Raw genomic sequence first — 22,399 nt, forward strand, 5'->3', positions numbered from 1 at the left:
TCTGAAACCAGAGCTCAGTCTGCTCTGATTGGTTAGCTGGCCGGCTCTGTTGTGATTGGTCAACCGCTTAGAGATGAGAAGTCCCCGGCCGGAAGTCCCCGGAGTTGGGGACTGGCTTCAGTTGAAGCTGCTGGGACTCCCAGCAGCTTCTAATGAAGTCTTCCGAGTAAATCGCCAGGTCGTGATGGCGAGATGAAGCCATATGAAGCTTTGAAGCTTTCCAGCCAATTGGTTCCCAAAAGGGTTCATCTCACGAGGCTTCATCATGGGCTTCATTTGAACACAAACCCCCTGTTGGTCAAAGTGTGTACAACAGGCAGATTGGACATCTCAACAGTGTGCTGTATCTCATACCGAGTTCCCAATGAGTACAGCCTTAGAATAACTCTAAACAACGAACATAAAATCATATTTTCATGTCAACAATATTGTTTTTATTCCAGTTTAATGATCGTGATTGAAAATCCTAAGGAGGCTGGTAAACATTGCAAAGAGGGATTTGTATTCCTTCATAAACGTAACCATGTTGTAGCCGGAGAAAGGCTAAACCATATCAAAGAATAGATGTATTAACTTCATTATCTCATTTAGCTGTAGCTTTTATAAACAACAAAAAATAAGTATTGACCAGTCGTTGAACCAGGGACCCTGCGGTCAGGAGTCAGCTGCTTTCCAGCTGAGCCACAGCACACACGCTGAATCTCCCTGAAAACACTGCAGCATATTTATTCCTGTATTTATTCTTGTATTTATTCATGTTTTTATTCCTACATTTATTTATGCTTGTATCTATTTATACTTATGACATGTTCCGGCCTCTATATAAGTGAGGGTCTGAGCTCTCTTAATTACATCGTGTCAGCACCGGGCCCGGGTACAGGAGGGGTAATATGGTTCTTAGTATACATCCATGGGTATTAAGAGCGTTGTGGTTCAACGGTTCAACCGATCTGAATCGCTTCCTGAAGCAGTCACGTGGTATCGACAGGCAGCGAGGCTTCGTTTGTCATCGATGACGTCACTGGCCCAAAACGATACAAGCCTCGATACAAGCTTCACAAAAAGCTTCGGGATTACTCGACACACGCTCCGAAGCCTCGGCGCAATACGTAACATCACTATCGCCAGAACGATCATCTCCACCACTCCCATGTTTTCTTTTGTGTTGCCATAAGTTATTCTCTCTCCGTTGGTGCGCAGGGCTAATGCTAATAATGCTAATAATGCTAATGCCAGCAAATACAATGGTTTGCAATTCGCCCAGCCAATCGAAATTGGTACTTTTTTCTCCTCAGGATAGTCCCACCTCTCTAGCAGGCACTACACATGGGGGTAAAAGTTATCTGAACTAAGTTCTCTTTTTGGTGCGAACGCAAAATTCCAGGCACTAATGGAACTAAACGGGAAAAGTACGGGTAGAAGTACTCCGGTGTGAAAGCGCCTTATGCTTAATGGAGGTATTTAAGGCAAGGGGGGGATTTTAGGCTTTGCAGACCATTAACATGCACAAAAACCAATTTAACACACTACAGGAAAGGCATCATAGGGCCTCTTTGAGATATAAACGTACTGCAGTTTGAAGATGCTGCTGAGCTCAGGACGAGGACACAGGCTCTCCAAAAAGCTCCTGTAGATTTCCGGCGTGAAGTCCTCCAGTTTGATGCTGTCCCCCTGTCAGAAATATAGGACACGGACATTAACATCAGCACATTTTTTAATTAGCAAGAACTGGAGCTGTGTCAGCTTCACTGTGTTTCATCCTCTCTCTCCCTCCTGTGAAAAACATGTTTTAAACCATGAAAATAATCAAACATTTCTCACCATCTTTGATTTATTTCTTCTCATATAAAACTATGCTTTCACAGGAATATTAAATGTGAGATTCAGTGTGAAGTGAGTTTTTCCGCTTTTCACTGGTTGCTTTAAAACTCGATGACCCAGATATTTTATTCTCCACTCCATGCACTGTGAGTCATTCTGGACCCAAAGCATCGGACAAAGAACTCGACATATAGAATATAAAATGGAGAAAAAAGAAGGCTAGACTTGAATGAGACAGAGCTTGAGGTAAAATATATTTTTTCTCTTGCTCTCAGAGAGAAGTACCTGAGTGTCAGCCGTGATGAGAGCTGTTTGAATCATTCTAGACCACTCATGTCAAACTCAAGGCCCGGGGGCCATATCAGGCCCGTGGTGGATTTAATTTCGGCCCGCTGGATAATTTCTAATTACTATTAGATCTGGCCCGCCGGTATATTGCACGCACACCTTCACTCCATCCTGAGGGTCTCCTCAGCTCAGAGCCTGAGCCCAAACATTGATGACCCTGCCCCCGAGATGAGAGGCCAAGTATCTGAGCTAGCATCTCAGAGCAGCAACCTGAGTTCAATGGATGCTTCCTTCTGCACTTTCTCTCACGACAACAGGCCATGTTTGGTTCTCTTTGAGGGAAATAGTTTTGTTGAAGCTGTTGTTGGCCTGTGAAGAAATGTACTCATAAGAAATGACTCTGGAAAAGCTGCAGATAGAGCCATAAGAAATGAATGCAACTGATTATTTAATGTTTCATGTTGTTTTTATAGGCAATAATTAAGCTTTGTTAGTTCCAGGTTTAATATGTGCAATAAGTTCATTTCAATAAGTTCTGCAATAAACATTGAACCAGTCCGGCTCTCCACTAGTAGGCCTACCGGTTTTTTAATTTTGTCCCACTGTGTATTTGAGTTTGACACCCCTGATCTAGATGGTAGGAAAGGAGCTTCAACACTTTGTTTATCATCTCCTTCACCGTAGGATACACTGGACCATCCCTTACGAATGGAAAGGAGATAATGCTGTCCCACAATTCTTTGGTGCGCAACATTCAAAGTGGCCATTTACAGAAACAACCGATCCTGACAAACGCGGATCATGTGAGTTACGGTGCAAATTTAACATTTGACAATTTTTTGCTATAGTTCTATTTTAATTGTTATGTTCAACAATGTGTTAAACCAAAAGGACAACTATGAGCGTTACACTAATTCCTGCACAATTATCTAATACAGGTTCACAGTGTTTACTGAGTTGTCAGGTGTTTCTTAAGATGTTCCTTTTAATTCAACACGTTTGGATGGTAATATAAGTCGAGGAGTAGGCCTGACAAGTTATTCATACGGTATATTGAATATGAAGTAAAACATATTCAGATATTCTCATACAATCAAACTCCTGATTCATGTTTATGTTAATACTTGTGGAGGGGATGGTTAGGAACTATTTCCTTTCACTTTCCTTTTTTTAATCTGAATTCAAACCTTGGTAATGAAGACATATGATTTTAAAACACTTGATGAAACAACCTGGGGTGAATTATCTACCGTACTTTTCGGACTATAAAGCGCACCTGCATATAAGCCGCAGCAGCTAAACTGTCCGTCTGTCTTGCTCTCGTTCTGTCTCTCGGTTCCACTTTTACTTTGGCGCGCTACCTGTCTCACTCTTTTCCGGCCTCCAGCTTTTCCTGCTGGAGCCCGCCCCTTAAAGGTGGCGGGCGCGGACCGGTCCTAGAGCCCATAGAGTTAAAGGTGGTTAATTTAACCTGTAAAATCCATAGATTTAGGAGGTTCCCTAGTGGCCGTTAGCTGTACAAACAAAATGGGGGAAAAGTCGCGGCAAAAGTACCGGTACATACTTTTAGTCCATCTACATAATATAGTTCCCAAAATCAGATTCAATAACATCCTCCATCCTGCCCTGATGGAATCTCCTTCACATCCTTTCCTTAACCCCATGATGTTTTTCACATAGGTAAGGGAAAGGTGGTAAGGAAAAGACATAGGGACTTATGTGTATCCTCAGTTTTCTGCTGAAAATAACATTAAAGAAATGTATTGAAGTGTTTACCCGTCCGTAGGGCAGCTTGCAGTTCTCCAGAGAGTTCTCTACTCTCTTTCTGTCTGAAGAGAACAGGCGCACAATGCTGCAAGACACAATGACAACACCACATTATCACCTCAGCCTTAAACACAACCTACGTTTTCACTTCTTAAAATATCTCTGTGTTACAACCCCAAATGTACTCCTCTAACTCCCCAAATGTCCTCCTGTCACTCCGCTAACTTTCTTTACCGTGCCCAAAAACGTTGCTCTTTTAAAATGTGACTTAAAAGAGTCCTCTCCTGCTGATGTCCAGGTGTATATCAGTACGTAGTGTCTCTACTTTAAAGAGTCCTCTCCTGCTGATGTTCAGGTTCATATCAGTACGTAGTGTCTCTACTTTAAAGAGTCCTCTCCTGCTGATGTTCAGGTGTATATCAGTATGTAGGTGTCTCTACTTTAAAGAGTCCTCTCCTGCTGATGTTCAGGTTCATATCAGTACGTAGTGTCTCTACTTTAAAGAGTGCTCTCCTGCTGATGTTCAGGTGTATATCAGTATGTGGTGTCTCTACTTTAAAGAGTCCTCTCCTGCTGATGTTCAGGTTCATATCAGTACGTAGTGTCTCTACTTTAAAGAGTGCTCTCCTGCTGATGTTCAGGTGTCATATCAGTACGTAGTGTCTCTACTTTAAAGAGTGCTCTCCTGCTGATGTTCAGGTTCATATCAGTACGTAGTGTCTCTACTTTAAAGAGTGCTCTCCTGCTGATGTTCAGGTGTATATCAGTATGTAGTGTCTCTACTTTAAAGAGTCCTCTCCTGCTGATGTTCAGGTGTATATCAGTATGTAGTGTCTCTACTTTAAAGAGTCCTCTCCTGCTGACGTTCAGGTGTATATCAGTATGTAGTGTCTCTACTTTAAAGAGTCCTCTCCTGCTGATGTTCAGGTGTATATCAGTATGTAGTGTCTCTACTTTAAAGAGTCCTCTCCTGCTGATGTTCAGGTGTATATCAGTATGTAGTGTCTCTACTTTAAAGAGTCCTCTCCTGCTGATGTTCAGGTGTATATCAGTATGTAGTGTCTCTACTTTAAAGAGTCCTCTGCTGCTGATGTTCAGGTGTATATCAGTATGTAGTGTCTCTACTTTAAAGAGTCCTCTCCTGCTGATGTTCAGGTGTATATCAGTATGTAGTGTCTCTACTTTAAAGAGTCCTCTCCTGCTGATGTTCAGGTGTATATCAGTATGTAGTGTCTCTACTTTAAAGAGTCCTCTCCTGCTGATGTTCAGGTGTATATCAGTATGTAGTGTCTCTACTTTAAAGAGTCCTCTCCTGCTGATGTTCAGGTGTATATCAGTATGTAGTGTCTCTACTTTAAAGAGTCCTCTCCTGCTGATGTTCAGGTGTATATCAGTATGTAGTGTCTATACATGTCTCCATGCTTTAATGTTCAAAAAGCACTTTATTTTTCTCATACTGCCTGTGCTGCAGCACCTCTTTTCACCCTCTGTCTGAAACCAGAGCTCAGGCTGCTCTGATTGGTTAGCTGGCCGGCTCTGTTGTGATTGGTCAACCGCTTAGAGATATCCCGCCCCTTAGCCTATCACGTACAATGTGTTGGAGCGCTAGCCAATAGAAGCGCAAGTGTTACATAGTGATGTCAGTATGTCCCGGCAGAAAACAAAGGAGTCCAATGGAGGCGTTTCAGGAACTTTGGGATTTACATGCACAACAACCTAGAAATGGAAAACGCTGAAAAGCATAATAGAGCCTCTTTTACAAATTCCTGTTGGCAATATGAGCGTCCTTGCGTTCTCAAAACCCCCCAAACGTTCTCCTTCATCCCCCATCTTGTCCTTCTCATACCTCTCCTTCCTCGTCTTCCAGTGTTTATCACCTGACCTTAATTCTGCTCATGCCTTGCTTCTAAAGTCCTTCCTCACTTGTATTATCGTCTCATGCTCCGGCAGTGGTTGATTACCAGGTCAGAGCTGAATTAAGCACCTTCATGAAACCTGTCCCTGTTTTTTGCTTTCCCAAGTGCACATGGAATTAAGTTTATTTTTGGAAGCAAGGGACAGGAAAGAGCAACGTTTCGTTTTGTGCGCGCCTCGAAGGATTTCGCCGGGCTATTTTCTCACTTCCTCTGCAGCGCCTACTGTCACATGTGCCTCGGAGTTAACACACAACCATTGATTAAAGATCAGGAAGCTAGTAATAAGGATAATCAGGGACTCACTTCTTCACGGGAATCCTCCCCTCTGCGTTCGGCTGGAGAGTCAACCTGACGAACCTGAAACAAAAGAGAGTAAAGGAGTCTTTCAACTGGGGACACACTGCACGTAAATAGATGATATAAAGGTTAAGTGTGTGTATGCAGGTTTCTGTGTGTGTGTGTGTGTGTGTGTGTGTGTGTGTGTGTGTGTGGTGTGTGTGTGTGTGTGTGTGGTGTGTGTGTGTGTATGAGTGTGTGTGTGTGTGTGTGTGTGTGTGTGTGTTTACTCACGCTTTCAACAGACTGTGGTCCCTGTTGAGATTGTGGCTCAGTAGATTGGAAGACAGAGAAAACAGTTCCTCACACCACACCTGCCGAAAGAAACGCAATTCATCATCATCATCATCATCATCATCATCATCATCATCATCATCATCATCATCATCATCATCATCATCATCATCACCCTCCTCCTCATCACATCATCATCTTCTTCCTCCTCCTCCTCCTCATCACCACATCATCATCTTCCTCCTCCTCATCCTCATGACTCTCATCATCACCATCACCATCCTCATCATCCTCATCTTCCTCATCATCACTGTCATCTTCCTCATCATTATCCTCATCATCATCCTCATCATCATATTCATCATCATCCTCATCATCATCCTCCTCATCGTCATCCTCCTCCTCATAATCATCATCTTCCTCCTCATAATCCTCCTCCTCATCATCTTCATCATCCTCCTCTTCTTCTTCTTCATCATCATCATCATCATCATCATCATCATCATCATCATCATCATCATCATCACCTTTGCCTCGTCCTCCTGTGAGGCGATGAAGTTCAGCTGGTTGACGTTCACCAGGTCTGAGGCTGTAACCACGGTGACCATGCGGTTCTCCAGTCGGCCAACCAGATTGCCGATATCCAGCAGCTCCCGCAGCTTGGCCTCCTATTGGACGACACAGAAAAAACGATTTCAAACACAATTTCTTCTTGTAAACATTTTTTATTTCATGTATTATAGTTGTAACTTTATTTTATTTTGTCGTATTTAGATAGATAGATAGATTAGTACTTTATTGATCCAAATTTGGGAAATGTTTGCGTTGCAGCAGCATAAAAAACAAGGCAATGTACAAAAGAGAAACTAAGACACTAGAAATAAACAGTCCAAAATATTTCTGAAGTAGAAATAAAATAGCATTAAAAAGTAAAAAAATATACATGGAGAATTACAAATGTTACTTATGTAATGTCATAACCATTAACCATGATCCTAAAGTATTTGATGATTGATATTTGTTTAAAGTTAAAAAAAAGTTTCTATTAAGATTCAACTTTTTAAAGGAAATTAAATTAACTTGAATATGAAATGACTTGTATTATCAGTACGTGACATCAACAGTGCTTTAGTCACAGACAATTTCTTCCTAAAGAAGGTGTTACTCACCTTCAGAAAAATATTATTTTATATTTAAAGTATATTTAAAAACTCAAAACAAAACAGCTTGGCATTGCTGTTTTTAACCACACAGGAGGGAGATGACTAGCTAAGAAATCAGTAAATTAAAGGTAAAAAATACTATGTTTCAAACTGCAGTATATTAGTAACTAAGAAAGGAAATATTAACATTTTGTAATGCTTTATAGAGGTAGGACAACATAACATAATGACAGGACACCAAAGCTTTGAATGCAACATGATAGTAGAACAAGTAAAGAGTAAATGTCTGAAACGTCCACATCAGAGAGGATATATTTGCAAAGAAAAGCTACATGTACTCTACTCCTGTACAAAAGAACAATACAAGTGAAAAGTACTTAATTAAAGCATCCGATGTTACCTTTGGTGTTTTGGTGCTCCTCCCTGTTCTGACATCTTTAACAAAGGTTAGGTCCAACAGCTCCGTCTCCTGAAGAACACACGCACACACGCACACACACACACACACACACACACACACACACACACACACACACACACACACACACACACACACACGCACACACGCACACACGCACACACACCATCAGCTGGCGCTAAATGCTACATCCTGTTTCCCGCAAAGGACTTAGGAACACCTGGACAGAAGGTGTGTGCGTGTGCGTGCGTGCGTGTGTGCGTGTGTGTGTGTGTGTGTGTGTGTGTGTGTGTGTGTGTAAATCAATCCTCACGTGCTGTCAATGTGCTTCTGATATTTGCAACACCCGCCCCCCCACTCCACAACAGTCAGAGTTAGCATTAGCTAGCTTAACCCTCTGCGGTAGCAGCCATTGTTTTTTCGGTTGCTATTAGCTGCTATTTCTTTACTTAGCTTTTATCTCAGTTTTAGCAATTTGTGCAAACAACCGGCACTCTAAAGGTGTCAATCAATTTCAGGGAAAAAGAGTGGATTGGAAGTAAAAGGTATATTTTAACAAACGTGTAATTAGTCTTTGACTCAGAGCACGCATTGACCGCTCAGACATGGAGTAACATTTGGACTCAATCAATGAACTAAAAGTGCTCCTCATCATCCGGCTTGTTCACATTCTCGGCCTACTTTTAGGGGCTATTAAAGACTGTGCGTGTGCGTGTGCGTGTGTGTGTTCATTCAACCTTATTTTGGTCTGTCCAGTAGAGATAAAATCCATGAGGATCCACGTGAAGCGTCACTGGATTCACAGTGGACAGATCCTGTAGAGAAAGAATGAAAAACAATAAATACAAACAAATCCGACAAACATATCAAAGGCACCCATTAGTGGCCATAGAAAATACCACATTATGCTCGAATTCCTGTTTCAGCACTGGTGATTTTATCATTTTGGAAGGAAATGTGAATTTACCATTATGCAACATCACACCCGTCAGTCAGTGATGACTCACCGCAGGTTCGACCCTAAAATGTGCTTATTAAACCGGGAACACTGAGTGATTTTCGGGACACCAACTCTAACTGACTAAGTTGAGTTGTCATGACGTCCAATAATTGTCCCTGTTCCCGTAGTAACACACCATGACAGTTTGTGATCGGCTCCAGGTGCACTTAGTCTGTCCAGTTTATACGAAGGAGCAGATAATATGGATATTAGTGCAGTGATAAAAACTCTTTATTCAATATCAGTTACTTTGTAGACAGTGAAGACATACCATTACACACACATTACTAAATGTGGTTTAAAGTGTTTTATTCCTAAAAATATTGTTTTAAGAATATTGCTAAAGCATAGCAGGAGATGCATTAAATAGCTGCAAAAAAAATACAAAAAACGTATAGACTAATAAATGATGAATCGTGAAGATACATTTCTCTTGCAAACGGTGAGAAAATGTTCCTTACAATTCTCAAATATTGAAATAACTGAATGTCCTTGGGTTCAGACCATAGACTGTATATATAGACCTATACAGTCTATGGTTCAGACGGACAAAACAAGACGTTTTTTTTTATCATTATCGAAGAATGTTTTTTCACAGTTTTCTGACTTTGTATTTAAACCAGTTAATCAATTAATCTAGAACATAATTTGTAAGATTTATCAATAATGAAAATCATTAGTTGTAACCCTATAAATAATGTATCTAAAGGTGGGGTAGGTAATTTTGGAGAAACCAGATCGAGTGCGCTAGAATTTGAAGATACGCAACCGGAGAAAATCTGCCACTTCCTTCAGACTTCCTTACAGAGCCCCTCCCCCAACACACACGAACGCGCACATGACCAATGAGGGCACGAGATAAGCTTGTGCCCCGATGGAAGGCTGACAGGCAGGTAGGCCGTCCAGTTACTTTAGCCGGGCCGGCTCAGATGATTGGTCGTGCTTTTTACAGCGCCACGGCTTCCACAGATGACATTTCTTTATGTATTTATTGTCAAAGCACTTCAGATATTCATTGCTATCGGGATGTTAAGAGCATTCCATGGAATATAACAAAGTGTTTCTGAAATAAATTACATACCGCACCTTTAAGCTTGCAAACAAATCAAATTCAGGGTAAACTAATTAACACAACTTCAGCTATCTCTCCAAGATTCTCGGAGCTATACTCTTTGGATCTCCGCACCTTTATTTTCTCTAAGACTCTATTCCCTATTTTGGCACTGAATATTTAAATGTTTTAATTTGTTTATGTTGTTGAAACAAATAAACAATGCTGCCATATTTCGAGAGGGGAAACTGTCATTTAACCAGAACAGGTTTTAGCTTTCTAGCTTACTGATGTTTCTACTGAAGGATATCGAGTCTTCTAAATTATCTTTTGTATTATCCCTGAATCAGAAATAGATGTACAGACTGTAGAATGCACCAACGATTGAACATTTGGTGACCGGCGTTATGCAGCGTGTCTTTTGGGGAAACAGCCGGCTGAGATGTGTAGAAATCAGAGCTCGAGACGTTGTGTGTGTTTCTTTGCTTTCCTCATAAATACTGCAGCCTGCGTTCAAAAGAATAAAAACTACAAAAAAACTCAGAAGATCGTTAACTAGATCCCTAGTTATCACTCGTTGGCATGGCAACCAATTTTTCATAAAAACACAGCTTCACACACACACACACACACACACACACACACACACACACACACACACACACACACACACACACACACACACACACACACACACACACACACACACACACACACACACACACACACACACACACACACACACCATGTATACATCACTTCAGGGGACATTACATTGACTTACATGCATTTCCTGGAGACTTATCCTAACCTTAACCATAACCAACACATGGCTAACCCTAACCAAGTCTTCACCCTAAAATTAATGATCCCCCTCATGGGGACCTCCAATTTGTCCCCATAAGGGAGGCAAGTCCCCACACGTGACTATGTAAACAGATTTAGGTCCCCACAAGTATAGTAATGCTAGACCACACACACACACACACACACACACACACACACACACACACACACACACACACACACACACACACACACACACACACACACACACACACACACACACACACACACACACACACACACACACACACACACACACACACACACACACACACACACACACACACACACACACAGAGTTGGTGAATAGAGTCAAGTGTATTGAATTAGCTCTTCCGTAAGTATGATTCATGACATAACATGGATCAATGCATTGACACACACACACACACACACACACACACACACACACACACACACACACACACACACACACACACACACACACACACACACACACACACACACACACACACACACACACACACACACACAATCTGTTTAGGTGGCAGTAGCCATGCCAGTTACCATGGTAACCGGACAGCACGTTTCTCATTGTCAGAGCTCCGTACTTCAGCATACCAACACGCAACACAAACACACACCGACAATTGTGCTTTTGACAATGCACGTGACAGCAATTGAGGGGTTCTGCATGTATGTGCGCTATACATAAACATAAATGCACACACACACTCACACAAACACACTTTAAGTGCACACTAATTGATTCCATGCCAACAGGTGGCAATAAAGAAATGGACCAAGATAGCGCTTCTCTCTCTCTCTCGCACACACTCAAACACACACACACACACACACACACACACACACACACACACACACACACACACACACACACACACACACACACACACACACACACACACACACACCATTCTTGCTGGTGTTAAATCCACAGGTACTTACTGCCAAAGCTCAATCAACAACGTATAGTAAACACATCTGACAACACCTCCTCTTCCTCCCTTTTTCTCTCACCACACTAACATTCACTGGGTGCAGTTCAAGTGGGAATCAAAAGCACAATACTCCCAAATATATGCAGCATTAAAAAGAAGAAATAACCTCAAGACATGTAAATCATGAAGCAGAACACGATGAAGATATTGTGCTTTTTGTTGCATTATGTACTTCAGTAAATTGTCCTTACCTCGTCCCATTTTACGAAGTTGCTCCCGTTCCTCAGCGTGGCAGAGACGGAGGGAGGCTGGAGTTTCAGAGCATGGACCCCCGGCTGAGCACTCGCCATGGCTTCACACACACCAACACACACACTCACTCACGCACACAGAGACTGGAAGCCGCTCACACTCTTGGATGCTGCATCTCTGTCATGTCCGAGTCCAAACTCCTCAGAAGCTGCAGCAGCATCCTCTCTAGATTGTGTCCTGTCTCTTCACTCTTTTCTTTAAATCTCAGTCCTTCCTCTCTGATCTGTCTCCCTCCTCTCTCCTCTCTTATCCGTCCCTCCCTCCTTTTGTCTCCCCCTCTCTCCTCTGTTGGTGCTGCATCTCACAGAGAGACAGACTGAAACAGATGCCTTCGTGGGAGACAGGATACGTGTGTGTGTGTGTGTGTGTGTGTGTGTGTGTGTGTGCGCTGCCTCCACAAATTGACTCATCGGTGACATGCGCACAATCACAGCTTCCCACAGATGGGGGAGGGATAAGAGAGGAAGAGCAGGGAGAAGAAAAGAAGAATGTGGGAGAAGAATCTCAATTTTCTCATGATTTAATTTAGGGATTTAATGTTTCAATGATAAATAATTCAAATTAAAAACATTTAAGCACAAGAGCTATGATTGACAGAAAACAATGCTTGTGTCACTTTGAAAAACCAGTCATCCAAATATGAACATGTTCTAGTTTTGAAACCTGTTGGACACATGACTAATCCTGTCACATTTCTGAAGGGAACATTCAAAAACAAGACGTGTTTAGGCTTCCCAGAATATGTTATCCCACGTAAAACGATGTTTCTTCTGGGTAGAGACGAACATTGCGTTTTCTAAATTAATTTTTGGATTATTCATAACATAAAGACAGATGGGCAGACTTTAAAAAGCACACAGACCACAAAGCGCACTTTTAAAAAGGAAGATAAAGAACAAATTAAGAGGAAGGCATCGAGAAAATGAAAAAGGGGGAATGGAAGAGGAGAAGATGAAGAGCTGGAGGGAGAAATGGGGGGTGGTCAAATGAGGCCACTTTTGTGCTTTATGACACTACACATATTTAAATTTCCTGACCGTCTGCAGCTCCTCTCTCCTGGTTGCAGACGCTCTGGTTCAGATTTAGGAAGCTGGCTGCAGGGATTTATTCTCAGCCAGATTTACCGTTTATTATTTGGCACTGATTTGATGCGATAAAGCGCGGCCTGCAGTCGGCGTTGGTGTGAGGTCGGAGCGCTGCAGGACGCGAGCTGCTTGCACTCCAGACTGGGAGAAAAAAGGGTTTTCAATCTGTGCAGGGGAGTGGGAGGAGGAACTGATACGGTGGTGTCTGCAGTCAATTTCATCTGTAACACAGGAGTAGATCTGTACCGCGACAGATGCACTCTTTGGTTCAGGAAATTCACACAATAAACATTGACTTTTGAGATGATCTCTTACTTTAACTTGCTCTGGAGTGATTTACAGTAACATGTAATACAATACATTGTCTCTGAGCCCCACACATGTCATGACAAATATTAATTATTTTCATCACTTCTGAGATGTTCAACGGCGCAAAGCTTTCTAAACCAATCCTTAAATTAAATACAGCGTTAAATCCCAGATCAAAAGTACATTAAAGGGACTTGAACAAAGTGTTTTCTGTGATTTGAATATGTTAAAACAAGTCTGTGTATCTTGTATTAAACGTATATATATTTCCTAGTTGAACTGCAGCTGCTGTATTGCAAAAACAAATTTAAAGTGGACCTATCATGCTATATTTGAATAATATATTGTAGGGCCATACCTATATAAAACATGTCTGTGAATTTTTTTTTCAAAATACCAAACAGATCATGCATTTTAGCCATGCCTCATTTCGCTCTATTTGCTCTATTCCAGCCCTGTTTTTGCAAGGGCTGATTCTGTGGCAAATGAGCTGCAGCTGACCACGCCCCCCTGCAAAGGAGGGGGGCGAGACACGAGCATCATGTTACCATGCTGTTACCATGCTGTTACCATGCTGTTACCATGCTGTTACTATGCTGTTACCATGCCACGGCAACCCCCCATTCCCCTGATAGGTGGAGAGTTGCCCATATAGGCGGAGCTCCTTGTTTCTGATGTCAGAGATATTTCAAATCTGGATCAGTCTGTATCAGATCCGTTGCAGCCCCGTTTTTAGAGATTTGGGTATGGAGGAAAAGAGAGAGGGTTGTGTTTTCTGACACTTGGTGAGTTCCCTGACACACCGGGGACACATATTCATGTATAAAAGACGTACAAAGGTGCATTTTGCATGATAGGTCCCCTTTAAGTTGATCTGACAAGAAAGTATTAACAATATTGTAAAAATAGTAATGATGCATTTAATTATAATAAACGACACAACACATTATTTCAAGATTAGTATTGTCAGTAATGATTCTGGCCCTGGTGGTACTTGGTGTTGGGGTCAAAAGCAATATATATAAAATATAATTTAATGCTGAAACATCCAAAAACATAATATATTGTGTCCACATATCTACCAGGATATAGTGTCTCTATAAATACCCAGGTTGGATTCAGATTTATTTTTGTTTACAAACACAACTAATCATAACAGAGGAAGAAGGAGAGTGGGCGAGATGAAATAACTGAGCATTGGAACAATACTGTTCGAAAAACCGAAAGACAAACAGATAGAGAACAGTGTCTCTGTCTCTGTGGATGAAGAGTGCAGGAAATAATGCTCAAGAGAGAGTATGTGCTTAATGACTGAAAGGTCTCCTATTACACTGTTTTTCATCCATATCTCACAGGTCTCAGATATATCCACAGCCTGTCTCTGATTGGCTGAAACACCAAACAGATCATTGCAGCATTACCCATAATCCCCTCTGTTTCAGCCCTGTTTCCAAAGTGCTGATTCTCTGTCTGTTACTTTAGATGAAAATAAGGAGCCCCTCCCCACGCCCCTCTGAGAGACATTTGGTTACAAAGAACTCAATGGAGCTCTAGAGGAGATTCAGGTGATAAGGGGGGGGGGGGGGGGTTACCCTGGTTGCTGATTGGCTAATGGTTACACAAGACAACACATCGCTATGACATCATAAAGTGACCAGAATCTGATCAGCTCACTTTTTTCCTGAAACTTTCAGAGTCTCTTTCCACATAGGGGACACATGTTGATGTAGAAGAGACATGGAGAAGAGGGGACACATGTTGATGTAGAAGAGACATGAAGAAGAGGGGACACATGTTGATGTGGAAGAGACATGAAGAAGAGGGGACACATGTTGATGTAGAAGAGACATGGAGAAGAGGGGACACATGTTGATGTAGAAGAGACATGAAGAAGAGGGGACACATGTTGATGTGGAAGAGACATGAAGAAGAGGGGACACATGTTGATGTAGAAGAGACATGAAGAAGAGGGGACACATGTTGATGTAGAAGAGACATGAAGAAGAGGGGACACATGTTGATGTAGAAGAGACATGAAGAAGAGGGGACACATGTTGATGTAGAAGAGACATGGGGAAGAGGGGACACATGTTGATGTAGAAGAGACATGGAGAAGAGGGGACACATGTTGATGTAGAAGAGACATGAAGAAGAGGGGACACATGTTGATGTAGAAGAGACATGAAGAAGAGGGGACACATGTTGATGTAGAAGAGACGTGAAGAAGAGAGGACACATGTTGATGTAGAAGAGACATGAAGAAGAGGGGACACATGTTGATGTAGAAGAGACATGAAGAAGAGGGGACACATGTTGATGTAGAAGAGACATGAAGAAGAGGGGACACATGTTGATGTAGAAGAGACATGGGGAAGAGGGGACACATGTTGATGTAGAAGAGACATGGAGAAGAGGGGACACATGTTGATGTAGAAGAGACATGGAGAAGAGGGGACACATGTTGATGTAGAAGAGACATGAAGAAGAGGGGACACATGTTGATGTGGAAGAGACATGAAGAAGAGGGGACACATGTTGATGTAGAAGAGACATGAAGAAGAGGGGACACATGTTGATGTAGAAGAGACATGAAGAAGAGGGGACACATGTTGATGTAGAAGAGACATGAAGAAGAGGGGACACATGTTGATGTAGAAGAGACATGGGGAAGAGGGGACACATGTTGATGTAGAAGAGACATGGAGAAGAGGGGACACATGTTGATGTAGAAGAGACATGAAGAAGAGGGGACACATGTTGATGTAGAAGAGACATGAAGAAGAGGGGACACATGTTGATGTAGAAGAGACGTGAAGAAGAGAGGACACATGTTGATGTAGAAGAGACATGAAGAAGAGGGGACACATGTTGATGTAGAAGAGACATGAAGAAGAGGGGACACATGTTGATGTAGAAGAGACATGGGGAAGAGGGGACACATGTTGATGTAGAAGAGACATGGAGAAGAGGGGACACATGTTGATGTAGAAGAGACATGAAGAAGAGGGGACACATGTTGATGTAGAAGAGACATGGAGAAGAGGGGACACATGTTGATGTAGAAGAGACATGGAGAAGATGGGACACATGTTGATGTAGAAGATACATGGAGAAGATGGGACACATGTTGATGTAGAAGAGACATGGAGAAGATGGGACACATGTTGATGTAGAAGAGACATGGAGAAGAGGGGACACATGTTGATGTAGAAGAGACATGAAGAAGAGGGGACACATGTTGATGTAGAAGAGACACGAAGAAGAGTGGACACATGTTGATGTAGAAGAGACACGGAGAAGAGGGGACACATGTTGATGTAGAAGAGACACGGAGAAGAGGGGACACATGTTGATGTAGAAGAGACACGAAGAAGAGGGGACACATGTTGATGTAGAGGAGACATGAAGAAGAGGGGACACATGTTGATGTAGCAGAGACATGAAGAAGAGGGGACACATGTTGATGTAGAAGAGACATGGGGAAGAGGGGACACATGTTGATGTAGAAGAGACATGGAGAAGAGGGGACACATGTTGATGTAGAAGAGACATGAAGAAGAGGGGACACATGTTGATGTAGAAGAGACATGAAGAAGAGGGGACACATGTTGATGTAGAAGAGACATGAAGAAGAGGGGACACATGTTGATGTAGAAGAGACATGAAGAAGAAGGGACACATGTTGATGTAGAAGAGACATGAAGAAGAGGGGACACATGTTGATGTAGAAGAGACATGAAGAAGAGGGGACACATGTTGATGTAGAAGAGACATGAAGAAGAGGGGACACATGTTGATGTAGAAGAGACATGGGGAAGAGGGGACACATGTTGATGTAGAAGAGACATGGAGAAGAGGGGACACATGTTGATGTAGAAGAGACATGAAGAAGAGGGGACACATGTTGATGTAGAAGAGACATGAAGAAGAGGGGACACATGTTGATGTAGAAGAGACATGGGGAAGAGGGGACACATGTTGATGTAGAAGAGACATGGAGAAGAGGGGACACATGTTGATGTAGAAGAGACATGGAGAAGAGGGGACACATGTTGATGTAGAAGAGACATGAAGAAGAGGGGACACATGTTGATGTAGAAGAGACATGAAGAAGAGGGGACACATGTTGATGTAGAAGAGACATGAAGAAGAGGGGACACATGTTGATGTAGAAGAGACATGAAGAAGAGGGGACACATGTTGATGTAGAAGAGACACGAAGAAGAGGGGACACATGTTGATGTAGAAGAGGGGACACATGTTGATGTAGAAGAGACATGAAGAAGAGGGGACACATGTTGATGTAGGAGAGACATGAAGAAGAGGGGACACATGTTGATGTAGAAGAGACATGAAGAAGAGGGGACACATGTTGATGTAGGAGAGACATGGGGAAGAGGGGACACATGTTGATGTAGAAGAGACATGGAGAAGAGGGGACACATGTTGATGTAGAAGAGACATGGAGAAGAGGGGACACATGTTGATGTAGAAGAGACATGAAGAAGAGGGGACACATGTTGATGTAGAAGAGACATGAAGAAGAGGGGACACATGTTGATGTAGAAGAGACATGAAGAAGAGGGGACACATGTTGATGTAGAAGAGACATGAAGAAGAGGGGACACATGTTGATGTAGGAGAGACATGAAGAAGAGGGGACACATGTTGATGTAGAAGAGACATGAAGAAGAGGGGACACATGTTGATGTAGAAGAGACATGGGGAAGAGGGGACACATGTTGATGTAGAAGAGACATGGAGAAGAGGGGACACATGTTGATGTAGAAGAGACATGGAGAAGAGGGGACACATGTTGATGTAGAAGAGACATGAAGAAGAGGGGACACATGTTGATGTAGAAGAGACATGGAGAAGAGGGGACACATGTTGATGTAGGAGAGACATGAAGAAGAGGGGACACATGTTGATGTAGAAGAGACATGAAGAAGAGGGGACACATGTTGATGTAGAAGAGACATGAAGAAGAGGGGACACATGTTGATGTAGAAGAGACATGAAGAAGAGGGGACACATGTTGATGTAGAAGAGACATGAAGAAGAGGGGACACAGTGTCTAATTTAACACACAGCCTACGCACTCGCACACAGGACATATTGATTTCCACATGCACACTTTATAATACCAGATAACATACCCTGTGCCAATGCAACCGTATGACCCTGAACTCGACACACGAGTACGACACAGCACACACACTCTCCCCAGCCTGCAGCCTCCTCCACCCTCACACTGCGATGCATACAAAGACACGTGTCATGAAGCAGGGCCAGTTGTAGCCAAATATCCAAACCTGTGAATGTATAGCAGAGACAAGGTGCAGTCTTTTCACACCTGCTGCATCAGATTAAGGGCAACGAGGAGTTCGCATTTACGAAAACAAAAACCGTACAAAGGCGGTTTGGTCCTGATAACAATGCGAAAGAGAGAAAGACGCAGCAGACGCTTTGCTTCAGGAACACGGCAGAAGCATCGGACGGTGTTACGGCTGCCTGCACAAAGACGCAGCTAGACCAGGGGGGTCAGACTCAAACACACAGTGGGCCAAAATAAAAAAATGGGTACTAGTCGCGGGCCGGACTGGTTCAATGTTTATCGCAGAACTTATTGAAATGAACTTATTGCACATATTAAACCTGGAACTAACAAAGCTTAAATTATTGCCTATAAAAACAGCATTAAACATTAAATAATCAGTTGCATTCATTTCTTATGATTACATTTTCCCACAGGCCAACAACAGCTTCAAAAAAACTATTTCCCTCAAAGAAAAAAACAAACATGCCCTGTTGTCGGAGGAAGCATCCATTACACTCAGTGCAACCCTGTCTCCTAAAAATTACGTTCCCACAGAACTAAACTGCATTCTCAATTACGTTTAGCAAGAAATCGGACCAGCGGGAGCGGTATTGCAGTCGCTTTACCGCACCGTTGTGACGAAAAGGGAGCTGAGCCGGAAGGCAAAGCTCTCTGTCTACCGGGCCATTTTCGTTCCTACCCTCACCTATGGTCATGAAGGATGGGTCATGACCGAAAGAACGAGATCGCGGATACAAGCGGCCGAGATGGGGTTCCTCCGCCGGGTGGCTGGTGTCTCCCTTAGAGATAAGGTGAGAAGTTCGGTCATCAGGGAGGGACTCGGAGTTGAGCCGCTCCTCCTTCGCGTCGAAAGGAGCCAGTTGAGGTGGTTCGGGCACCTAGTTAGGATGCCACCTGGGCGCCTCCCTAGGGAGGTGTTCCAGGCACGTCCAGCTGGGAAGAGACCAAGGGGTAGACCTAGGACCAGGTGGAGGGATTATATCTTTTCGCTGGCCTGGGAGCGCCTTGGGATCCCCAGTGATGTACCTGAACGCGTTCAATGAACGATCGTTCATGAACGCGTTCATATTTTGGGCGAACGTGAACTGAACGTACTGTATTTCCGCTAGATGAACGTAATTGAGAACGCGTTCATTCTCAGCGCTGTATAACGGCGTTCAAAAGTGCGTTCATTCTCAGCACTGTATTATAACGGCGTTTCATATGCCTTTCAGCCGAAAACCCAGTTAAAACACACCGTAAACAGGCTTCAAAATAATGCGGAAAACCACCCAATCTGGCAACAGCAAGCTGCCTGTGACACGTACGCGCCTGTCACCCCTGGCTGTCGCACTAAAATATAAATATACTAAATATATCAGACTCCTCACAACAAACAATGTGGAACCGCGGAACCGGCGAGCATTGAATGAATGAATGAATTAGTATGGACGAAGCCGAGAGCAGAGCTCTGCAGCAGCACTCGCTCAGAGTGAGACTCTACGGCAGGGGTGGGAAACCTCCGGCCTCCGGCCGTATACGGCCCGCGAGACAATTTGGTACGGCCCTCGAGGTAATTTATAAACACACGCAAAAAATAAAAAAATGAAACAAGCGAGTGCCTGTTTTTCCTGGCCAAGGTCAGGGTCCTTGAACACAACACGAGCCTAACGTGTCATCACGTGGTATATATCTCGACTGACAGGGGTGCAGTTCTGACGAGAGCACCAGAACGCCACTCCAGCACTTCAGAAATTGCAGTACCGATAAGTCCATACACATGCCGCAGTTTCTGCGTGTCTGTGTCTTTAGTTGAAAGCCCAGTGGCGATCTGCTCATCTGTCATACAGTCAATAACTTTGTTGTTATCATTAGCATCTGGTTAGCTAGCTATGCTAACGAATATAAGAAGCTTTGTCTACAACCAGTGAGGTAAAGGCCCATCTTTATATGATCATTATAGTTATAAAAAAAATAAGAGAATAAAGTAAACAGGTATAAAATACTATATGACAGTTATTAATAAAGAAGAATACAGTTTGAAAGGGGAGTGATTTGTCAAATATCCATACATTAAAAGAAAATCTGCTTACAGTTGTGTTTGGGTGTTGAGAGATGTGTCCATAGATCTCCTAATGTTGCTCTCAAAGTGCAACAAATCTTCCCAGGGGAGCATGCCCCCCGGACCCCCCTAGAGGAGGTTAGGTCCCCCCCCCACTTAAATCATGTTCACATGGATAGGAAACTAAATACATTTGCACACATCTTGTGTCCATAAATTATCTTTCTGTTTTTGTGGTCACGCCACACCCTGCACGTGCATGCATACGCGAGTCATGGTGAGATATCTGGATGAAGAGGTTGCTTTTTCTTTGCACAGAATGAAATGAATGGGCTGTGATTTTAGTTTTTTTAAGCAGAGGTCAATAACTTGTACGGCCCTCTGAGGATATTGTAAACATTGAAATGGCCCATTAACATCGTACAGGAGACAAATGATAGCTCGCAGCAACGTATTGAAAAAAGAACGATGAACTATAAATTAGTTCATTTTTGAAACCATGAACTTTAGTTCAACATTTTGAATTATGAACTATGAACTGAACTAGTTCATTTTAAAATGTGTGAACTGTGAACTGAACTAGTTCATGTAGAAAGTGAACTTTCCCAACACTGGGGATCCCCCAGTCAGAGCTGGTTGATGTCGCCAGGGAAAAGAAAGTTTGGGGCTCTCTGCTGGAACTGCTACCCCCGCGACCCGACCACGGATAAGCGGGAGAAGATGGATGGATGGAAGAAACGTATTTTCTCCTACGTTACGTTCGTTATGAACGTATCTTAAATATGTTTATTTTCTACATATCTTTGCCATTTATTGTCTTGCTTATAATAATGATAATAGTCATTTATAAATATCATTTTAGAGCACACATTTGAAATCAGTAGGCGAGGCTGTAATTTCTCCAGCTGTTACTCTCATGAGCGAGGCAGAACATAATAGTTTTAACATGCCAAAAAGCTGCTGTGTCGTTTATTGCACCTCAAACATTAAAACAAATCCAGAGTTACGTGTTTCTGTACTTCCTCTAAGAAGAAAGGACAGTATCAGAAGAGCTCTGTGGCTTCAGGCTTGATCGCCGTTCAAATGACAGCGTTGGTTTCCCCAAATGTGGGCGGGGCCATAAAGTGACGTAGATTTTACTCTCATCTATTATTCAAAACCATTCTATTTATTCTAACGTAAATTACATGCCAGTGTTTTTATTTTAAATCGTATAATGTCGGACTTTTTTTGAGGAAAAGAAATGGGGCTTAGAGCCTCAAAATACTGAAATCTATATTTTTGAAAATCTTTTTTTCCTTATTTACTCAACAATAACACACAATTATCCTTGTTTTTATTTATTCGTTTAATTCTATAATCTTGGGCTTTTTAGCCGTAAATAAAGTCACCGGAAACAGACGTAAGCCTATAAGGGACATTTTGAGGATACACACAAACCCACTGAACAGATTACCCAAGATCCTCAGCTTGAAGCTCGTTGATTGGATGTTTAGCCGCAATGCATGTTGGGATATGATGTTAATGCCATATGATATCCGAAAAAAA

At 42.6% G+C, this 22,399-nt stretch overlaps 2 protein-coding genes across 2 annotated transcripts in view; both read right to left on the minus strand.

Annotated features, from left to right (window-relative positions):
- Positions 1-12,421, minus strand: part of LOC117459268 (1-phosphatidylinositol 4,5-bisphosphate phosphodiesterase beta-1-like) — a 45,669-nt gene extending 33,248 nt beyond the window's left edge. The window contains exons 1-8 of the mRNA XM_034099998.2: positions 12,015-12,421; positions 8,681-8,758; positions 7,926-7,994; positions 6,890-7,030; positions 6,363-6,442; positions 6,096-6,149; positions 3,886-3,961; positions 1,571-1,671 (exon numbers count right to left, since the gene is read on the minus strand). Coding sequence (XP_033955889.1) covers positions 1,571-1,671; positions 3,886-3,961; positions 6,096-6,149; positions 6,363-6,442; positions 6,890-7,030; positions 7,926-7,994; positions 8,681-8,758; positions 12,015-12,113 — 698 coding nt within the window. The 5' untranslated portion in view covers positions 12,114-12,421. The remainder of the gene's footprint in view (positions 1-1,570; positions 1,672-3,885; positions 3,962-6,095; positions 6,150-6,362; positions 6,443-6,889; positions 7,031-7,925; positions 7,995-8,680; positions 8,759-12,014) is intronic.
- The window catches only part of crls1 (cardiolipin synthase 1), a 404,081-nt gene that overhangs the window by 363,190 nt on the left and 18,492 nt on the right, over positions 1-22,399 (minus strand). The gene's annotated exons all lie outside the window — the stretch shown is intronic.

Source organism: Pseudochaenichthys georgianus, chromosome 15 (assembly GCF_902827115.2).
Source record: "Pseudochaenichthys georgianus chromosome 15, fPseGeo1.2, whole genome shotgun sequence".
Taxonomy (NCBI): domain Eukaryota; kingdom Metazoa; phylum Chordata; class Actinopteri; order Perciformes; family Channichthyidae; genus Pseudochaenichthys; species Pseudochaenichthys georgianus.